At 35.5% G+C, this 19,004-nt stretch overlaps 1 protein-coding gene across 6 annotated transcripts in view; it reads left to right on the forward strand.

Annotated features, from left to right (window-relative positions):
* Window positions 1-19,004, forward strand: part of UBR3 (ubiquitin protein ligase E3 component n-recognin 3) — a 94,462-nt gene that overhangs the window by 53,316 nt on the left and 22,142 nt on the right. For 4 of the 6 annotated variants that reach the window (XM_090143980.1, XM_031599493.2, XM_090143983.1 and 1 more), the window contains 5 exons: window positions 1,979-2,089; window positions 3,881-4,093; window positions 4,832-4,968; window positions 8,268-8,353; window positions 17,545-17,650. In XM_090143980.1, coding sequence (XP_090000106.1) covers window positions 1,979-2,089; window positions 3,881-4,093; window positions 4,832-4,968; window positions 8,268-8,353; window positions 17,545-17,650 — 653 coding nt within the window. The remainder of the gene's footprint in view (window positions 1-1,978; window positions 2,090-3,880; window positions 4,094-4,831; window positions 4,969-8,267; window positions 8,354-17,544; window positions 17,651-19,004) is intronic. The other 2 variants (XM_090143981.1, XM_031599494.2) reach the window with 1 other exon arrangement.

Raw genomic sequence — 19,004 nt, forward strand, 5'->3', positions numbered from 1 at the left:
GATGTATATTTATTAAATATCCCTACAGATACTGTCTAGAAGAGAATATTTGACATTTTAGTGTGACCACATAATTGAGATGCATTCTTGCTGTCTTAAGTGTTATTTTCAGAACACCTGCTTTCTTGTGGCCATTCGGTGAACCCAGCCAAAGAATTACTGTTGGTAATAAGTAGTTCAGCAGGAAAGAAAAAATGAAAGAGCTGTTTTGACCTGTAATAGCTTTCTGAACCACCATAGAGAAAGTGAAGAGGGGTGAACGGAAAGGAGGGGCCAGCAGAAAGAAAGTCCTGTTCTTCTATATCCTGAATGTTACACAAAATTACTGAAGTTCAGATGTGCATTCATTGATACATTATTGTCTGTTTTGAAGTCTATTAGCTGTTCCAAAGAGAGTTCTGCTTTGCTGCATGAAGCTAAAAGCAGTACATCACAATATCTCGTATTTAATTTTGAGAGCCAATTCTTCTTACTTAACAGGACTTGTTCTCTGTTAGACCTTTATGGAAATGCTGCCTGATATTTTCCTTGCTACTGTATAAAACAGCTGTGTAAGACGATATAATTCTGTCATGAGGTATCATTCTGGAGGAGGAGATGTATCCTATGACGTGCTAGCTCTTGGGCAGGTCTAACCAAATAAGCATTTTGAAGCTTAGTAACTGGCTTTAAAGAGAAAAAATAAAATTGCATTTTTCTACTTCTGTGCAGTAACATTAGGAACAGACTAGTCTAGAATACGCTATAATGCAGTAAGCAAATGCATCCTGCTTTCAAAAATTTCAGTCATTAGCATTATTTGAATTAAGCTGTTTCTACTTTCAAGTTTCTAGGTCAGTACAGTGCTAAAATATGTCTCTGCATGAAAGAATTAATCCTTAAATTACTTTTGGCATAAAAATGGAAACATCTGATAGTGTCTTGAGTGGCTTGTTCAGCTGAGCTAAGCGTTAAAAGTCCTTTGTTTATCATCTGTGTCCTTCCCAGCGAGTGTCCTTCCTCTAACAACAGATTTCTGAGCAAAAATTTCTTGCCTCCTGATAGGAACATATTTAGTTATGAAACATGTTATAGTTTATTCTACCTACAAAGGGAAAAAATAGGAAAAAGCTGTATTCTATGTACAAACTAGGTAGCTGTAAATCTTTTTCTCTTGTTTAAATGTATGATTGGAATTTCAGTCTGTCTATGAAATTACTTATTGGGAAATCAGAGATTAATTATAGTCAATAATTAGGTTGACTGTATCTATTTTGTTTGCAAAATAGACTGTATCTATTAGTTTGCAAGCATATTTTCAAAAATTCCTCATTGTAGGCTTGCCAATGGTGACTTTTTTCAGTTCATTACTTTTTCAAGAGCTACCAATTGTTTAAGTTTGAAATGTGGGCTGTTAAGTGCAATATTTGAGTAAGGTTCATGTTTTCAAAACATTCTTAGTATAAAACCTAATTCACTAAACCTAGTAACACATGATTTCCTGTATGATGTATTACTGACAGTGTTGTTCAACAACTTTAAAAAAAAAAAAAAAGACACTGAATTTTAATAACAGATTGGCATTCAGTTATATAACTGAGTTATTAAATTTATTAAATAAAAAAGCTAAATAAAATCCATTGCAGGAGCACATTGCTATTGTACATGGGAAAGCTATGCTTGTTTTATCGGAATAGGTAGTAGAAATATAGAGCTGTTCTCATAATGTACTGCAAGAAATTCTTTATAGAGGTCATTGTCTTAAGTGATTAGAACTACAGAAATTAACTGATGAGCTCTGTTGGAAAGAATAATGTTATGGCAGATGTGAGTTATTAGTATAAGTACCTTATGAAAATATATATTTTTTAATTTCCATAGTATATATCTTTTACATACATAAATGTTTTTATTTGCATGCAGTGTTGTTTTTTAATTGTAAATATGCTGTGGTTAATATCTTTTATGACCTTTATATGTATCTTATTTATTTATTTAGAGTTCCTGCCTGCAAGCTGTCTCAATAGGCTGGGAAGGAGGTGTTTATGTACAAACCTGTGGTCACACTTTACACATTGATTGTCATAAATCTTACATGGAGTCTTTACGGGTAAGTAAAACTGTGGATTGTCTCTTTCACTTGGATCTATACAGTTCTCAATAAATTCAGTTGGATTTATGCTGTCCAATTCAGAGAAAAATGACTTGGTACTTATGTTTTGCATCAATGGACAAGTTGCTTTTACTACCATACCAAACCATAGATTTCTTATTACCCCTTGAAGTTACTAACAAAAGTACTTTGTTTTATAACTTATTTAGATATATCAGGAAATAATGCTTGACTAAAGCAACACTGTCATTAAAAAGTGAAATCCATATTGCTTCTTTTTTTTCTGAAGTTGCATGTTCACTTAGTGCATTTTTCATGTTTTCTTTCATTTCTGTTGAATAGATTCCTATTTTGGTGCTTAATGTATAGTAGAAATTATCCAGGAATTGAAGAAAAAAGATGTATTTCGAAAACATGGTCTGAGAAAATGGGATGATGTTTTTGTTTATGTTGCTGGCCTCTTTTTGCAGCCCAATTGCAGATCTCAGTAGCACTCTAGAATGTTACTAGAAGCAGAACAGTGGTACGACATCATCAGATTAAGCAATTGTTTATTTTTGTATTATTTAGAGCAATAAAATAAAGACTAAATTATGATTTTTTTCAATATGGAACTGCTTTTTTATTGAAAACAATTTATGTGGTAATTCCTTAGTTTTGCTTTGTCCATAGCTTTTCTCAAAATAGAAACAAAGTTTATGACAATGTTCTGTAGTTAACTATCAGCATTGTTCATCATGTGAAATTCACCTTCAGAGGAGCTGGAGTCTGAGCCACCTTTGGATTCAATAATGAATTGTTCTTTTCCATTTAACTGTAAACATACCTCTAGGGGTAATTGTGTCATCAAGGTAATTAAGTAAAATTTGGACTTCCACTGTAGAATTTCACTTCACAGAATTTTAGAAAAATAACATTTTTCATCATATAGATACTGAATTTCCTTTCCTGGTGGCTTCTTACCTAAACACCAAATAAAATTTTGCTCCATCTCATTCAAGATTTATGGATTGAACTTTTGGCCCTAGTTTCTATCACAGCTAGCTGGATTAGCATGTAATAATTTTGGCTATTTGTAGCATTCCTAGTACCAAAATGATTTATAGACTTCGTGTTTATGTGGATAAATACGATTGGAGATCGACATCCAGAAAAGCATATGTAAGTTTACCAGAATGTCTAAGCATTGGGACCAATTGCTTGATATTTAAGTTATAGTTGGACTTGATTTAGCTGTTTTCTTCTGCCAAGGGTGGGAAGCCTTCAACATCATCTGTCAGCAATGGGAGTACTCTGAAGGTGGCTGCACTTCCCAAACAGATACTTCTTGTCTGCTTTTTATTCTCCATGATAATCAATTGTTGGTGTTTTTTTTTTCCATGCTGCTCTCCAGTGGCTACTTAAGTTTCTTGGTCTGTATTTAATCAGACATACTTAAGTACTTTGTGACTGAAAATGAAACTATCTTTTGACAAATGAAAAGATGTTATGAAAGGAATATCAAACTTCATGGGAAGTATCAGAGAAAACACATGAGTTGTTCGAAGTACCGCACTGAAGTATTTTCTATTTTATCATTTTACTGTAAACATTGAGGAGTACTTAAGATTAGAAATATTACTTGAGTTAGAGGATTGTAGCAGTCTGTAGTAGAGCTTTACACTTGATTGAGTGAGAATTATTCTTTCTTTACAGCTTTTGGTTTGACTTTCTGTTAATCAATACGCCTAGAGCTACAAAGTCTAATCTTGAGCAAATTTCAGCTACCTCTTCTTTATTTTCTTCTAGAATGACCAGGTCCTCCAGGGTTTTTCAGTCGACAAAGGGGAATTTACTTGTCCTCTCTGTAGGCAGTTTGCTAACAGCGTTCTTCCTTGTTATCCTGGAAACAACGTGGAAAGAAGCCTTTGGCAAAGTCATAGTAACAAGTGCATGCAAGATCTTGTACAGGAAGTGGAAGATCTTCAAGAACAGCTGGGAACTTTCCCAGTAAGCATCAGTGTAAGGCAGAAAGATCCTTGTTAATTTGCCTCTATGTATCAGTTTTTACTTTATATTGTATTTGTGACCTCTAGAAATGCAACAAAGTGGGAAGCTTCATTTTCTTTTTATACAGAAGATATTTCATTGTTTAATCAAAATGTTTCAAGCTCTTGCAGCATTTATTGGATTGCCTGCTAGAATAAGCCATAAAAAAAAAAAGCAAAAATGTGATTTGTAATTTTTTGTGGATTATATTTTTCACTTATCTCCATAATAATTTACATGGAACTGAGTCATATAATATTAAATTCATTTGTCATTTCTTTACAATATAAAGATATCAATATTCTTCTGACTGGAAGCTGTTAAAAGAATGTTAAGAGCAATTTAAGATGTGGATTATTTGTTGTACTTGGAGTGTAGTTTACCAGATGTCCACATATTGCAAAGCTTCACAAGGGTTTTTTTTTTTTTTTTTTTTTAAGTCTTCCAGTCTTGATGGAGATGTGTTATTTTCATGTCCTTGTGTGATGCAGATATTGTTTGAAATAATGCCAAGTGAAGAATCTCACTGCTTGCACTATTCTCAGAGTCAGGGAAACCTGTAAAATTCTCTGAGACAGAATATTGTCTTTTAATGCCTGTTTTTACATAACTGTGAATGTATTCATATAAAAATGAAAGTACTAAACTTCATGATCAGCTGTTGAACTTCTTTGAGTAAAACTAAGTAAACTTTTGTGTGCTTGTTCATAGTCTGAAACAAACCTCAGTAAAGAAATGGAATCTGTAATGAAAGACATAAAAAGTACCACACAGAAGAAGTATACAGATTACAGCAAGAGTCCTGGATCCCCTGATAATGACTTTCTGTTTATGTATTCAGTAGCCAGGTGAGTATGCTTTTTTAAATTTTATTATATGTTCATCGCTAATGGTATTACCAAACAAGTTTTCTTCTTGTAAGTAAATAAATTTTAAAAAGTATGTCACTCTCTCCACAAAGAACTTTTTGAGCGCTTAGTACATCAAGATTTGGTTTTCTGATTTCCACATGCAGACATGCACAGGATGGAGTGATGTGCCTCTGTTCATTTTTAGTGTGTGCAGTGGAGGTGCAAAACATGGAGAGCATCTTGTCTGCTGCTTATCTTGTTTGTTTTTTTGTTTAAGGCTTTGCTCTTTTTTTTTTTTTGGCTGAATTTATTTTCTTCCTTCCTTTCCAAGCTGTTAAATCTTCTTTAATGTTATTCAGAGAGTTATTTCTGTATCATTGCTGTATTAATGCTTTTTAAATCACGAGATGTTTTCAATCTTTCCATTGGACATTAGTTTTCTTTACTTAATTGGGGCTCCTAGAAAGAGCCTTTCCTACATCAGCAGCTGGAGTTTTCGTATTATTAACATTTATTTTTTTCTAGAGAGTTTAAAAACTACCAGTATTTTTCTGGGCTGTGTGATTCCCACACATTGCTGTCAGTATCATAGCCAGGAGAGCTGAGAAAAAGAAATGGTTCCTGCTCTGGTTATGCTGTTAATTTTAATATGCTCTGAATAGTTAAACTTTTTGGACTTACTGTTATACAAGGCTTTCTCAGAAGATGATGCTGAAATTAACCAAATAATTTTCTAGATCCTGACTTTCCTACTTCCTGTAGGGAAGCTGCTGACTGCAGAGAATGTGCACGAATGCATGTGATATAATCCAGTAGCATTTCTTTTTCTAGTTCTTTGTACTCTTCCTGATACAAGGTAAAGAAACAGGCAGTATCTGCATACCCCTTGTTTCCTTGATATGTTCTTTCTTTCACGAAAGCCCACAAAGAGACATGAATGTGAGCTATTTTTTTAATTAGGAGTCTGCACAACTTAGCAAAATCAGTTTTCTCAGTTTTTTTTTCTAGTAAGAAGATAAAGCCACTGTTCTACAAAATTCTTTGCTTCAGTGAATGGCGCAAATAATTTTTTAGATAGAGGAAACTGTCACTTGTATAGATTTTTATGCTGTTTTCTTCCTGTTGAGGGGGCTGAGGTGGAACAGTGGAACGCAGATGTCTCTGAAATATCCTTTGTTATCAGATACCAGATATCTATGAGTGATACCAGATATCAGTTTTTCTTCTTTGAGAGACTAGACAGTGAGAGCTCTGTATCCCTTCAGTGGAGAGCAGGTGGTATGCAAGATTTTACTATCAGATCCTCTAGGCAAAAGAGAGCTTGAATAGGCAGAAGATACACAAGTTCTTCTCAAAAGTGACTGGAGCCGTGTCTGATGTAGACCATCTTACAAGGAGATGTGTTTCAGTTTAACAGAAGATGCTTTTCCTATTTTGTGCCATCAAGGCCTTGTTCCATCAAGGCTTCAGTGTGTGTGTCAAAGAAGCTGTAGAGGAAAAGCTAGTATTTAGCTTTTCATGAAAGCTGAACTATGAGCTCCTGCCTTTGAGGTGCTTGGGGCAGTGGAGAAGTGAGAATTAGTATGCCATGTGTGAGGAAGTATTTGATTTCAGAAATTTCTTTGTACATTACGTAGAGTGAAGAATACATCAAGAAGAGTTTCTTCAGGATGGTCTTAGAGTTTTGTTTTGTCAGGGTACATATGTCTTGGTGAATGGAAAATTGAACATACTGGATATGTTCTTATACATTGAGGTAGTGCCTTTTGACTTAATTTTTTTTAAAAGTGCTTTAATGGGAAGCTGTCATTACTTTTGTTCTCCAAATTAGTTATCAAAAGATCTCTAGAAATCAAACATACTGGTTTCATTTATATTCCCATGATGAACTGGCACGTACTGATGTACAGTTGCTATTTTGTCCACTAATATGAAATCCGTGCTTCCTTGCTGGTAGATTTTTAGAAGTTCAGTGAGCACTGCAAATCGCCTGAAGAGTGGAAAATTCCCCTGTCACACAGATGCCCTTATCAGCAGCAACCAGATGGAGCTCTGAGCAGGCACATTATCAATGTTAAATTGCCTTTTTTCTGAGTAGAGAGGATTAAAGCATTCCTTCAGAAATGGGTGGCATAAGCTGCAAACTTAGGCACAGTAATATTCCGAAATGTTACTATTTTAGAAACATATGAAAGTGTCTTAATAAACACTGCATATCAATAATATATTGTTCTTTCAAACTGATGGTGCTGAAATTTTAAAGAAATATTTTAAATCCTTTGGTCATCCTTTGGTTTCTTCATAAATATGTGTGCACAGTGGGGATGTTCTAAGTTAAATATATTATGCATATAATTTTTGAATAGATTTTAATGTGTATTCAATCATGTTGTATTGAAAATAAAATTGTTTAATTTTATTTAAAGGACTAAAACTGAGCTTTGCATTTGGGATTAAATAAGTAAAATAACATCTCAAAAGTACAGAGTTATTCCTTCCTTCTAATTAAAGGAATGTATGTTGATTTGTTAAAACAGTCTACAAGAGAGCATAATACAATTGTTTGCTCCAAGTCTTGAGGGTAAAAGATAATGCAGTACTGAAACATCCAATTCCAAAATCAAACAAAGCTATTGAATATGGCTTAAACAATTGATGCCTAAGCATCAGATTACAATAATATGGAGAAAACAAGCATCAATGTGGCATGCAGAGATTTTAGTGACAGCTCCTGTGTCATACTGATGAGCTGCATGAATACCAGCGGTTTGTTCAGAATTAACCTCTAATGCTTTTATTAGCTAACTTATCAGCAAAGATCAGTACTTCCATTATAATCTAAGCTATTTTCATACTTAGAGACTTGATGGTGTACTCATTGTACTGGCTTTTTGTTTAAAGCAAAACAAAAGCCCAGCCTTTAAAGAGAGCACTTCTCAGGCATATCTGATTGACTGAAATTTAACAAAGCTGTGCATTTTCTTTTCAAAATTGCACATAAATTCCTTATTTTCATGGAGTTGTGTGGGCAGAAGCTTCCATATTAAGAGAGCTGTGATTGAGAAATAAATAAAAGTTAATATGGGACTTATTAATTGAACCATTTTAGATTACGTATGGCAGTATCTTGATAATGTTTGCTTTATCCTGAGACACATTTTGACAGTATCCAAAACTAAAGATAAGTTCACAGCATTCTTGAAATTAGTATGTACACTGGGAGTTTGTGGTGACTCTCTCCTGACTCCAGAAGCCTGTAGAATGCTATTCCAACACTGTTAATGTTTTTCATGCAGAACAAACCTGGAACTTGAACTTGTCCATCGAGGAGGCAATTTGTGCTCAGGAGGTGCAAGCACAGCTGGAAAAAGATCATGTTTAAGTAAGTCTTGTTTTTTTTGAAGTGCAATACTGATTATGAGAAGACTGAACAAAATGTCTATTTCTTTTTTTAATCTTTTAAAGTAACATTAACTTTCTTCTTTGAAGAACCTTTCTTCTGCTACAGCAGGTCTTTATTTTTGTTACAATTTGAGAAATCTGAGGTGTAATTTTCACAAGTTATTTGTTAGAGCTAATCATGTATTGCAAGTGTAATCCATTTTGAAAGTGATTGTCACAGTGTCCATGTAGTACTTTCTAATTATTCCATGTTTTTGTGAGTTAATATAGTAAGTATTTTAAGGATGAAGCAGAACTTGTGTACAAAGCAGGAAAGCTTTGTTTCACTCTTGCAATTGCTAATAATAGTTATATATACATATACATCTTTTTTTTTTTTTTTTTTTTCCCCTCTCATTGCTAACGTAGATCATCCTAGCAACAGGTTTCTAAAGATGGTGTCCCCCATTTTAGTTTCAGTAGCTCTTTAACTCATGGGAGAGTTTTGCAATTTTTTTCTGTAGAATCTCTCAAATCTTTATTGTTCTTAAAACTTCAATAAGCAGCAAATAAAGCATTCGTAGTTGACAGAAGTAATTTATTTTCTTAACATAAAATCACTTTTACTGAGATGTAAACTATTAGGAATGGATTTTTTTTTTTGTCAGGAAAAATTGGAAAGCCTGTCAGAGTACTACTGCTAATAATACTTACTTGAATTGAACTTACGTTGCTGCCGCAGTAGGAGATTTAGTACAAAAAATGCCAGAAAACTTGAGTCCACCTCTGCCTTTTGACACGTATCTCCAGACAATGCTTTCCTCACCATTTGAGGTGATGAGCCATCAAATAAATCCTGTCACATACTGGTGTTGCCTGTTTCTACGCTAGACCAGGAGCCTTCTGTTACCACTAGCAAAGGGAGTTCAGTTGATTTCAGTAAGTGAAATCAATAGGACAATGTTTTTCTCAGTGATTTAGCACCAAATAATGTCATCAGGTTTTGAAAGGACATGACTTTAGAGAGAATGGTGGAACTATGAGAGGGCTGGACAGCTTCTTCAGTGTATGCCTGTATAGCTCCATTGTTTTTGTTTGGACTGTATCAGTTGATGCCAAGAGAGGAACTACCTCAAAGTAAAAAATACATTCCATTGAGCTGAAGGCATGGTAGCTGACTGTAAGTGGTTTATGCAATACATTATTTAATTCTTAATGCACCATCTGTGGGTGGTACTCGGTGTGGGCAGTACTTGGGCTATGGTGGGTGGGAGATACAAGGGGTGGTTCTGGGTGGTGCTTAACGGGTCACAGGTACCCGGGGCGCTCGTGTGTCACAGTATATAAGCAGCTGTTGTGCAGCAACAAGTTGGCACCTGAGCTACACCCTGTGTGTGCATCTCTCGTGTCCCTGCGCTGGGTGGGGTGCAGACGGTGGGGCGCTGGTGCGGTGTTGCTGACCAGGTAGGGTTGTGTGGAGGCTGGCGACACCTTCAACCTCACCTTGCAAAAAGAAGGGCTTTAAGTACTTCTGTGCTACTTTAAAAGGAGCATACTATTGGCTGACAACTAGTGAAAAGATCAGTCAGGATTTTTCTTGTATATACATATATACAGTTCAAGATATATCTCAGGCCTTGAAATGCATGTAGAACGTGTTTGTCATTGGGGATGTTTATTTTTGGAGAATTACCAAACTGGAAATTGTATGGGGAGAATGCATCTTCACTGGAGAGTTGCATTATGCTGGATAATGACTTAAACAGGGCAAATCATATCTCTAAGTACATATATCGTACTTTCCTATTTTCCAGCACGTCTAATATTTTGCCAGTAACACTGTATGTATCTTAAAGAATGAATCACTGCCTGTTCATTAGAATAGGTAACTTCCTATAAGGTTTTTTTTATCCCAGTTAAATAGGTATGTTCCTCACAACTGAATAATATGGAAAGTCTTCTTAATGAATATTTAAATAAGATTACAGAAACTATTGGTTCTAAAAGTATGTTTTTACAAAAGATTAAATGCTTACGAAATGTGTAATTTTTCAGCATTATAGAATCATAGAATCACTTGAGTTGCTAGGGACCCTTAAGGTCTTCTATTTCATCTCCCTGCAAATGAAAGCATGGAATTTTTGTATAGAGTGCTTCTCTCCTGTAAAAGAACAGAGCTTGAGAGAATGTTATTGATTATTGTTTTGATATTGATTATTTCTTGATAAAACTTACAACTCTTTACTATCTAGGTTTTAATACTTTCAGTTGTGTAATTCAGGGCATATTTTGATAGCAGCATTTCCAGTATTGTCTGTGCATTAGTTGTCTATGTAAAGAATAAAATAATATGATAAACTTCAACTTGTGCATCTTCTTCTTCAGAATTTTTGTGTGTAGACACGGGAATATTTTTTCTCTTGTGATCCAATTCAAGTGTTTTCATACACTGAAACTCTTTATAATAATCTTTTTTGTTCCTTTCTTGAATTGTGTGCTTCTGCTGGTCAAATGCTCTGGGCAAAAACTCTGCTTTTTCTTCCCTCAGCTTTATTATTGTAAGGGCTCTAGTGTGTATCTTCTGCTGAAGAGGTAGGGACAATACTAAAAGCAATGCACTTACTTTTTGCACACTTCTGGCTATAGAGTGATAAATTTTTCATATGTAGATCTGTATCAGATGTTGGCGTAAATATCTAACTTGCTCTCAGAAAACTGAAGACCATGCAAGTGTTTGGGTGAAAGGCACATTAAATGAACATGGTGTGCTTTAAACAGTGTGGAGACATGAATATCATCTGATCATTGTTCAAATGTTCACATGCTGCTTTTTAAGTACTGGATTAGTACTTTTTAAAATTTTCTTGTAGTAAACTAATCATATTTAATCTTGCAATAAAATTGACTCTTTCAATGTAAGGTTATGGGGTCCATTTAGAACAGAGCTATACTCTTCTTCTATTTAGTGCTAGTAATTTAGTTTTGGACAGTAATCTAAATATGACTGATGGCTGCAGAATTACTTTTCCATATATACAGCAGAGTTTGTTTCAGCAAAGCAATTATGTAATTATGTATTTTCTTCATTGCCTCTTCCATACAGTTGCATTTATGGGGGAAAAAAGGATGTTACTCTTCAGATATATACCTTGTTTAATAAGATTTTTTTTCTGTAGTCTCTTCTTCCAAGAGATATTCCTGGCTGGTTGGCTTCAGTTTGCACCATACGCAGTGAGCTAAGAATGAGTGAGATGACTCCCACTCCCTCTAGAACGTATATGCTGCTTCCTCAGTCTTATTTGTATGGCACTGAAGCTGCTTTTGGTTTTATTTTTAAACACGGTTCATTGTATGGCAAAAGTAACTTAAAAATAACCGGTTCTTTTCTTATGAGGTAATGAGGTATCTCCTGTAATTAAGCACACCGCTCCGTACTGCTCTTGTGACAACTGTAAAGTTTGGCGATTAGGTGTAGCAGAACACGGCATGTTGTCCTGATGAGCTGCTCAGCAGCAGGCGTCAGCAGAGGCAGTGGGAACAAATAGGTCACAAGCTGCCCTAGTGATTGTGCCATGAGGGCAGCTGCTCTTGGGAAGTAAAATTAAGAATGATTAATATAGATGCTTGCGTCGGTGATCGAGTTTGTGACGAGAATGCTGAAGAAAATGTGACTGTAACACTTCCATTTTCAAGCGTGTGTGTGTGTGTGGCAGGAGCGTGTTACTGTCAGAACCCATAAGGGCAGAAAGTAGAGGTGTATCTTAAGGACCTCACTGTATTTGAAGTCTACAGCCTTATTCTCTGTTGGTTTTAGGGAATGATTATGATATGTAATTATGTAATGATTGTCCAGGACTTTCTTTTCTGCTTTATGATGATTGAGATCAATGGTTTTTGTTTCTGTTGTTTTGTATTTACAGAGCATCTTCAGAACACGATATTAAGGCTGAGCAATTAGTACTTCTTACCACTAATGTATATTTCTCTTTAATTTATGTAGAAATATTTCTATCTGACTTCTACTCTAGTAATTTTGCAGTAGTTAGTGAATGTTTCTGGAAAATTCTAACTAGATCTTCCTAGTTTTTGGTTACTGCTATTATTATTTCTTTTTCCCTTTGCCATAAGGATAGCTTTGGGGTTTCTTTTGGTGTGTGGGTTTTTTTGTTGTTGTTGTTTTGTTTTACAGGAAGGATTAAATTCTCCTGTCCTCTTGCTCCAGCTTCCCTATGTGGAGCTCTTCCTCCTTACACTCCCTATAGCTCACAGAATCTGGCGTTTTGGCATCAAATGTACTAATTGGAAGAGGCATTCACTTACAAGTGGGCATCAAAAAAAGTATTTGGGACTCATATAATCTGGCCTTAAATAAAGCATCCAGGACCATTACATCTTTGTGTGATGGTTCTAACCACTGAGAAGCTATAATTTCACTGATTTTTTTTTTAATTATTATTATTATTTTCCTTTTTCTGTTTATTCAAAGTCTATATTTTGTATTTGTAGGTGAATTAGGTGGAATTATTTATCTTGATGATGTTAGTATCAGTCTATCAGTACTTTTGTTGGTTTTTTGAGCAATTTTCTTGATGCGTTGAGCATTTTCTAAGGTGTTCATGATGTTTTTGTACGTATCTGCTCCGTCTGTATCAATGTTTTCAACTACCTGAACCGTAATATCTGCCTCCTTTTTGACAGTATGGCCAGTTCACATGAGTATAGTTTATTCCTCTAGGAATTAAAATTCAATGCCATCATAAATTGCTCAGTGCAACAATCCTTCTTCCTGTAATCTATTGATACGAATATGTTTGCAGATAGTGCTCCGTGGTCACTGAAAGGGAAAAAAAAAAAAAGTTGCTTTCAGGAGTACTTTTTTTTTTTTTTTTTTTTTACAATTTAGAAGCATCCATTCCTTCTAATTTTGAAACAGCAGCTCTTCTCACAAACAAATGATCCAATTATTTCTAAAAAAGTTAGTATCATATCTGCATTCATATAGGCATTCATATCTGTTATGAGAGAAGTAAAGAGTGAAGTACCTTCTATATAAGGAAAAAAGCATTCCATTGCTAAAGTAGATTTCATACACTGACAAGTTTAATATAGAGAATAATTAGTTGCTTCATCAGCAATTAAGACATCAGATTTAGGCTCTTCTTAACTTTCACATTTCTTTTCTTCACTGATTCTAACCTACTGGGTCATTGATGAGTGGAGAGATGCTATCAGCAGGTCTTTGCAGCTGCTACTGCTAAGTGGACCACACAAAAACTCTGCAACTCAATTCCCATCTGCTTCTATCATGTGCTTTTGGTTATGACTTTGACAGTTGCAGTGGTGGTTGTGGAAGAGGTGCTCTGAGTCTGGTAAGATCTTCACACAGCAGTTGACACAAGGCGGATTTCTGTACCCCTTGTGGTGAACTGCTTTATTGCTGCATTTCAAATACAAATGCTCATTTCTGGAAATAAAAAAAGAAAGGAATGGACCAAAATAACAAAGTGGAGATTTTCGTGTAGTCAGGATGTGTTATTTAGATCCATCTAAACCAATTCCAGAACTGGGGAATAAATGTGTCATCTAGACTTCTACAACCAAAACAAGGTCAAGTGATAGTTAATTTTCATGTTTAGTACAGCACAATGTTATACATTTGAAGTGATGTTAATGACAGATAAAAATCTGATTTTAACTTTGTTCATGAGAGATTTTACTTTATGGTCAAGAGACTGGAAAAAAGAGAAGAAAATAAATTACAGCAAAAAAAATAAATAAATTGAAATCACTTTGGCAAAGACCAAACCAAGATTACTAGCAAGCCCAGAACTTGTAACAGCTGTATTCAACTTTGTGAATGACTCCTATTGTCTGTTCAGCATGGCATTGTTGTAAATTCTGCCATTCATCTGTCAAATCCACATCTGGTCATCTCTGAATTTAACTTCGTCTTGTGTTGTGCATGCCAGGATTGACATGAAAAGAGCTATGAAATCCCCCTTTTTTGTAGACTCTGCTTGCAGAGTGTTTTTAAGAGCTCTGTCAACATCTATGAAGTCAGCATGCTTTAATATTGAAAACAGTAAGCAAAGCAACTACTGGTGCTAGTGCAGGCAGTGTGGACGTATAGACAAAATACTCATTATCTTTTTTTATGAGAGGGGAAATGTTTGAACTCTTTCTCTAATAAATTCAACCCCAGTGCAAAGATACTGCCTTTTATTAAAGTACCAATTCCATTTCATTTCATTGCTTCTCACTTACAACACTGGTAAGTTTGGGAAGTAGAGCTGGTAAAGGGAGAGCTGAAAAAAATGTACCAAGAGCAGCAGCATATGGAACAATAGCTTTGTTTTTCTGATTTAGGAATGGAATTAGGAAAGTCTAAAATGAGTCAGAGCTAACACTAATGTCTAACTGAATATTTTTCTACTCTGTTTCAATGAGAACGTTCCTTGGAAGATGGAGCCAGTCCTTCCAACTTACGAAGATCTTTTAGAGAATCAGCCATAATGTGTTGGGAATGCCAGGAGGCAGGGATATTGTTCATGTGTGTTGTCACATTGCTTTCTGTTCCCCCAAAGGCTGGCCAGGGTTGTTCATAGGCCCTTGTCACCTTCCTGCTGTGCTAATATTTGTTGTGGGTTGGTTTTTTTTGTTTTTGTTTGTTTGTTTTTTGTTTTTTGATTGTCTCTTTTTAAAGAGAGAAACACATAAGTGTATTTTAAAACTTTTAAGCAGCATATCAGAAAAAGGGCAAATGTTCTGTTATTTTATGTCTACATTGCAGAGTGAAATATTTACATGAATACATAAGAGGAAAACCTCTGGTGTTTGTGTGGCCTGTGGCAGATTTCTGTCAGTTTCATAGGCACAAGAACACTTATCAGGGACCCTGAGCACAAAGAAGTTACCTTTTCTAAATTCTTAGTGCTCTGGTGATGTCCTTTTGTTTTCCACAGCTGCACTGTAGGTGCTGGTAAATTTGAGCTGAAGCTGTGGAATTCAGTCCATCAGTAAATAAATAAAGTAAAAGACTATGGCAAAACTAGAGTATGTATTTAAGCACTTACCATGAACTGTAAACCATGGCATGAGCTTAAAGCATGCTGTAACTTCTGTCAAATATCAATTGATGTACCCTCATGCTGTGACATAAAATAGAAGTGTTTGTGAAGAAATAAAACCTTTTTGTCTTCCTCTGGGCAATCCTTAGCTTCAAGTACTTCTTACAGATCTCAGGAATGCGAGTGCGAGAGGAGCAGATGAGATGTGCGGGTGCACAGAGGCAGGCTCTCTGGCAGTGCTGCCATGGGTGGAAGCGGGGTTCCTTTGGTACCTGGGGTCAGAGCTGGCTGTGTCATGTCACACTGACTTGGAGACTATCACAGTATTAAGTCATTTCATACAAAATACTTTGTGAAACGTCACCATGTCTTACTACTTCCCAGCTTTACACTTACGTGCTATGCAATGCATAGTAAAGCAGGCTGCCTTGTCACATACGAAAAATCTTGTAAGCTTGCTAACCTCAATGTTTTTGTTCAGATTCAGTTGGTGTTACAATGTGTCTTGACTCTATAATGTTACCTGCTTGGAGGTTACAGATACATTCTCTCCTTCTAGGGTTTGATACTTTCCTGCTTCATTTTGTATCAGCGGAGTCTCAGGAAGGTAGCTATTAAAGGACAAGAGGGTTGATTAATTATGCTAAGTATTCTATTTTTTGCATAGTTGTCCCTTTCTGCCTGAAGTCAGGAGTGTTTTAGAAAAAGCTGACATTCATTTTCATAGCACAGAGGCAAGAGGGTAGGAATGAATGCTGTCATGGCTCTCATTCTAAGCAAAAATAAACGAACCATTTGTAGATTTATGAAACATCAGTATAATTTCAGGATTTTGAAGTCTGTCAGCAAAGCAGTGTTTTGCAAGAATCTCTTGCCAGGAGATAAGATGACTTATTTTGTCCTCATCGACTGTTTTTATTCAGAAAGCAGGTGACAGCAATCAATTCCAATGCCATCTACATCTCCAATTATTTTGCAAACCCCAGGAGCTAATTACAGCCCTCAGGCTCTGACAGTCAGCTGACTTCATCATGCGACTTTTTTGGCAATTGCATCCCTCTGAGTAATTGTCTATTTGTGGAAAATAAATTAATAGCTACTATTTCTACTTAAAAGAGCGGACCTGTGAGAGAGCGTGTAGGTTGAGCAAGTGGGTTGTAGAGAAGGGAGAGAGATTAAGAGAGTGGGAGGCAAAGGGATTAGTTGAAAGAATAAGAATCTTGGGAAGGGGGGGGGCCAGGGAGGTGAGGGAAACGTGTCAAGATACTGTGGCAAAAAAAAAGTGAAAATGAAAGATATGGAGAGAAAGGAAGCAGTCTCCCAGAAGATTGAACAGCAGAAACAGAAAGCAAGGCGTAGAGAGGCAGGAGGGAAGACTTGAGCAAAATGGTGGAAAATAATACTTTGACGTATGACTTCAGCATACATTTTGCCCAGATGGTGACTGTGTTGTAAGCACAGAGAAAGAATTGACATCTGACATTCTTACTGTATGTAGCTCTCTGAAAATGCTGTCTGCATAAATTGTGCTTGTCTTCTTGGCTTTAGTGGAGTAGATTGGATTTTGTCTATAGTTGCATTGATCAATAAAAAGAGAATTTTCATTTTTGCTTTCTGTCTGTAGCAATTTGAAAGCTGTGGTACTGCAATAATGTGTATGAATAATTAAGTACACTTTTTTCAAAAGCATCTGGAATTGCTTTGCAGATAATATTTTTTATACAATGGCTATACAGATGTTTTTGAAAACTATCAACTTTGCCTGCAGGTTATATACAGATCTCCTCCATTGTGAACGCTGTTGCTGTTTTACTGCCACTGTGGTGTGAAGATGATCTGTTTGTATTCCAAAAATTATCTACAAAATAATCTTATGAAGGCTGGAGGAATAATAACCTTTAAGAACAAAGGATTAGAGCAATCCTGCTACAAGGCAGCATTTCCAGCAACGTTTTAGGTTAATTTCAGATATGTTGAACGCAGAAATTCCATATGAGAGAAAAGAATAAAAGCCTTTTGTGTTAGGAGTATATGTGTTTTTAGAACATAAACAATGGCAACTTCATGTGAAATACTTCATGTTATTGTGTATAATAATCAGGAGTTTGTCTTCTCCACCCCTCAGATCAGCTGTTCCATGTGTTGGCCATGCACATGCGCCTCTACAGTATTGACTCTGCGTACAATCCTTGGAGGAAACTAACCCAGACGATGCAAGATAAAAATTCAGAGCAAGTATTTTAACTTACCAAATACCAGTCTTATCTTATTAACAAAGCATTGTTTCAGCAGAGTTTTGAGTAACTTTCTGTCTTAGTTTAAATTCTTTGTGAGGTAGGCTTATGAATTTAACATCTGAAATTGTGCGTATATCTTTGTAATAATAAATGTTACAATTTCTTTTAGATAAAATCAGACACATTCCAGTTTTTAGTTAAAACTTAAATATACCATTTTCAGGCTTAAATACATGCAGATTTCTGGCTATTGGGTAAATGGCTTGGTGTACTTCTTGGTATGGATGCTGGCAAAACTTATATTGTTACTAAATTCATGAAGCTGTTACAGAAATAACATAAGTAGGCCTAATACAAGTGAGGAAATAATTCTATTATAAGTTAAAAGTTTCATCATGCTTTTTATTTTAAACAAGTTATTCACCTGAGTCTGATTTGGAGTATTAACCTTGTGTAACATATGGAGCTGTACAAGGATTAACAGTACAATACATAGAGCAACGTATCTGTCTTATGTAAGGACTAGTCTTAGCTTTACGTTAGACCCTTTGCTTTTCAGATTCTTCCTTGACAGGGAGCAGAAAAAACACGTATTACAGCCTTCCAATCTTTCCTAAAATTAGACTCTTTATTTTGAATTCTTTCCTTAGCCTTAACATCATAGGAGGAAAGCAGTATTTCTTCTTAATCCCGGAACCTTGCTCAAGTTCTTCAGAGCTAGTATCTCCACTTTATAGCTTGAAACAATGTTGAAAGAAGTCTTTTTTAGTTCCTGTCCAATTGCATGTTTGGTGTGTTTCTAGGATCCTAAAGTGAAGATCAGCATGAGATTTCAAACTTTAATCTAAGATAGCAATGTAGCAATTCTCTTGTACAAATGAGGAAAAAAGTCCTGAAACATTTGTGCTTGCTTTTAATTTGAGATTTTACTGTTGGGTTTCTTGGTTCTAGGCCTTCTTTGCTATCAGTGTTAGATCATTGCAGTAAGAATTTCAGTTAATCAAATCTAATTAATCTATTAATAAAATAATGAGAATCTGAAAACCCATCTTATTCAACATACATTCAAGCCTCTTTTTAACTTTGTTTTCATGCAGTTCTGCTCTGACCTATATTGAACAGTAGAAAAAGGTTAATAAATTTGGAGTATGGTTGCTGAGTTATATCATGCAAAATTAAGACCGTTTTGAGAGACTATCTACAGAGTGGCTGTGGGACTGATCTTGCATTTGTGATTTTGGAGTTCGAAGAACTTGCTGGCTTTGGAAATATTAACAGAGGGTCTGTTTTTTCTGTATGTCTTCCAAAACAGCAACTTTCTTCACTTTTAGAGACTTGGTGGAATTCA

This window comes from Phasianus colchicus, chromosome 7 (genome assembly GCF_987193195.1).
Source record: "Phasianus colchicus chromosome 7, bPhaCol1.hap1.1, whole genome shotgun sequence".
Classification (NCBI taxonomy): Eukaryota; Metazoa; Chordata; class Aves; order Galliformes; family Phasianidae; genus Phasianus; species Phasianus colchicus.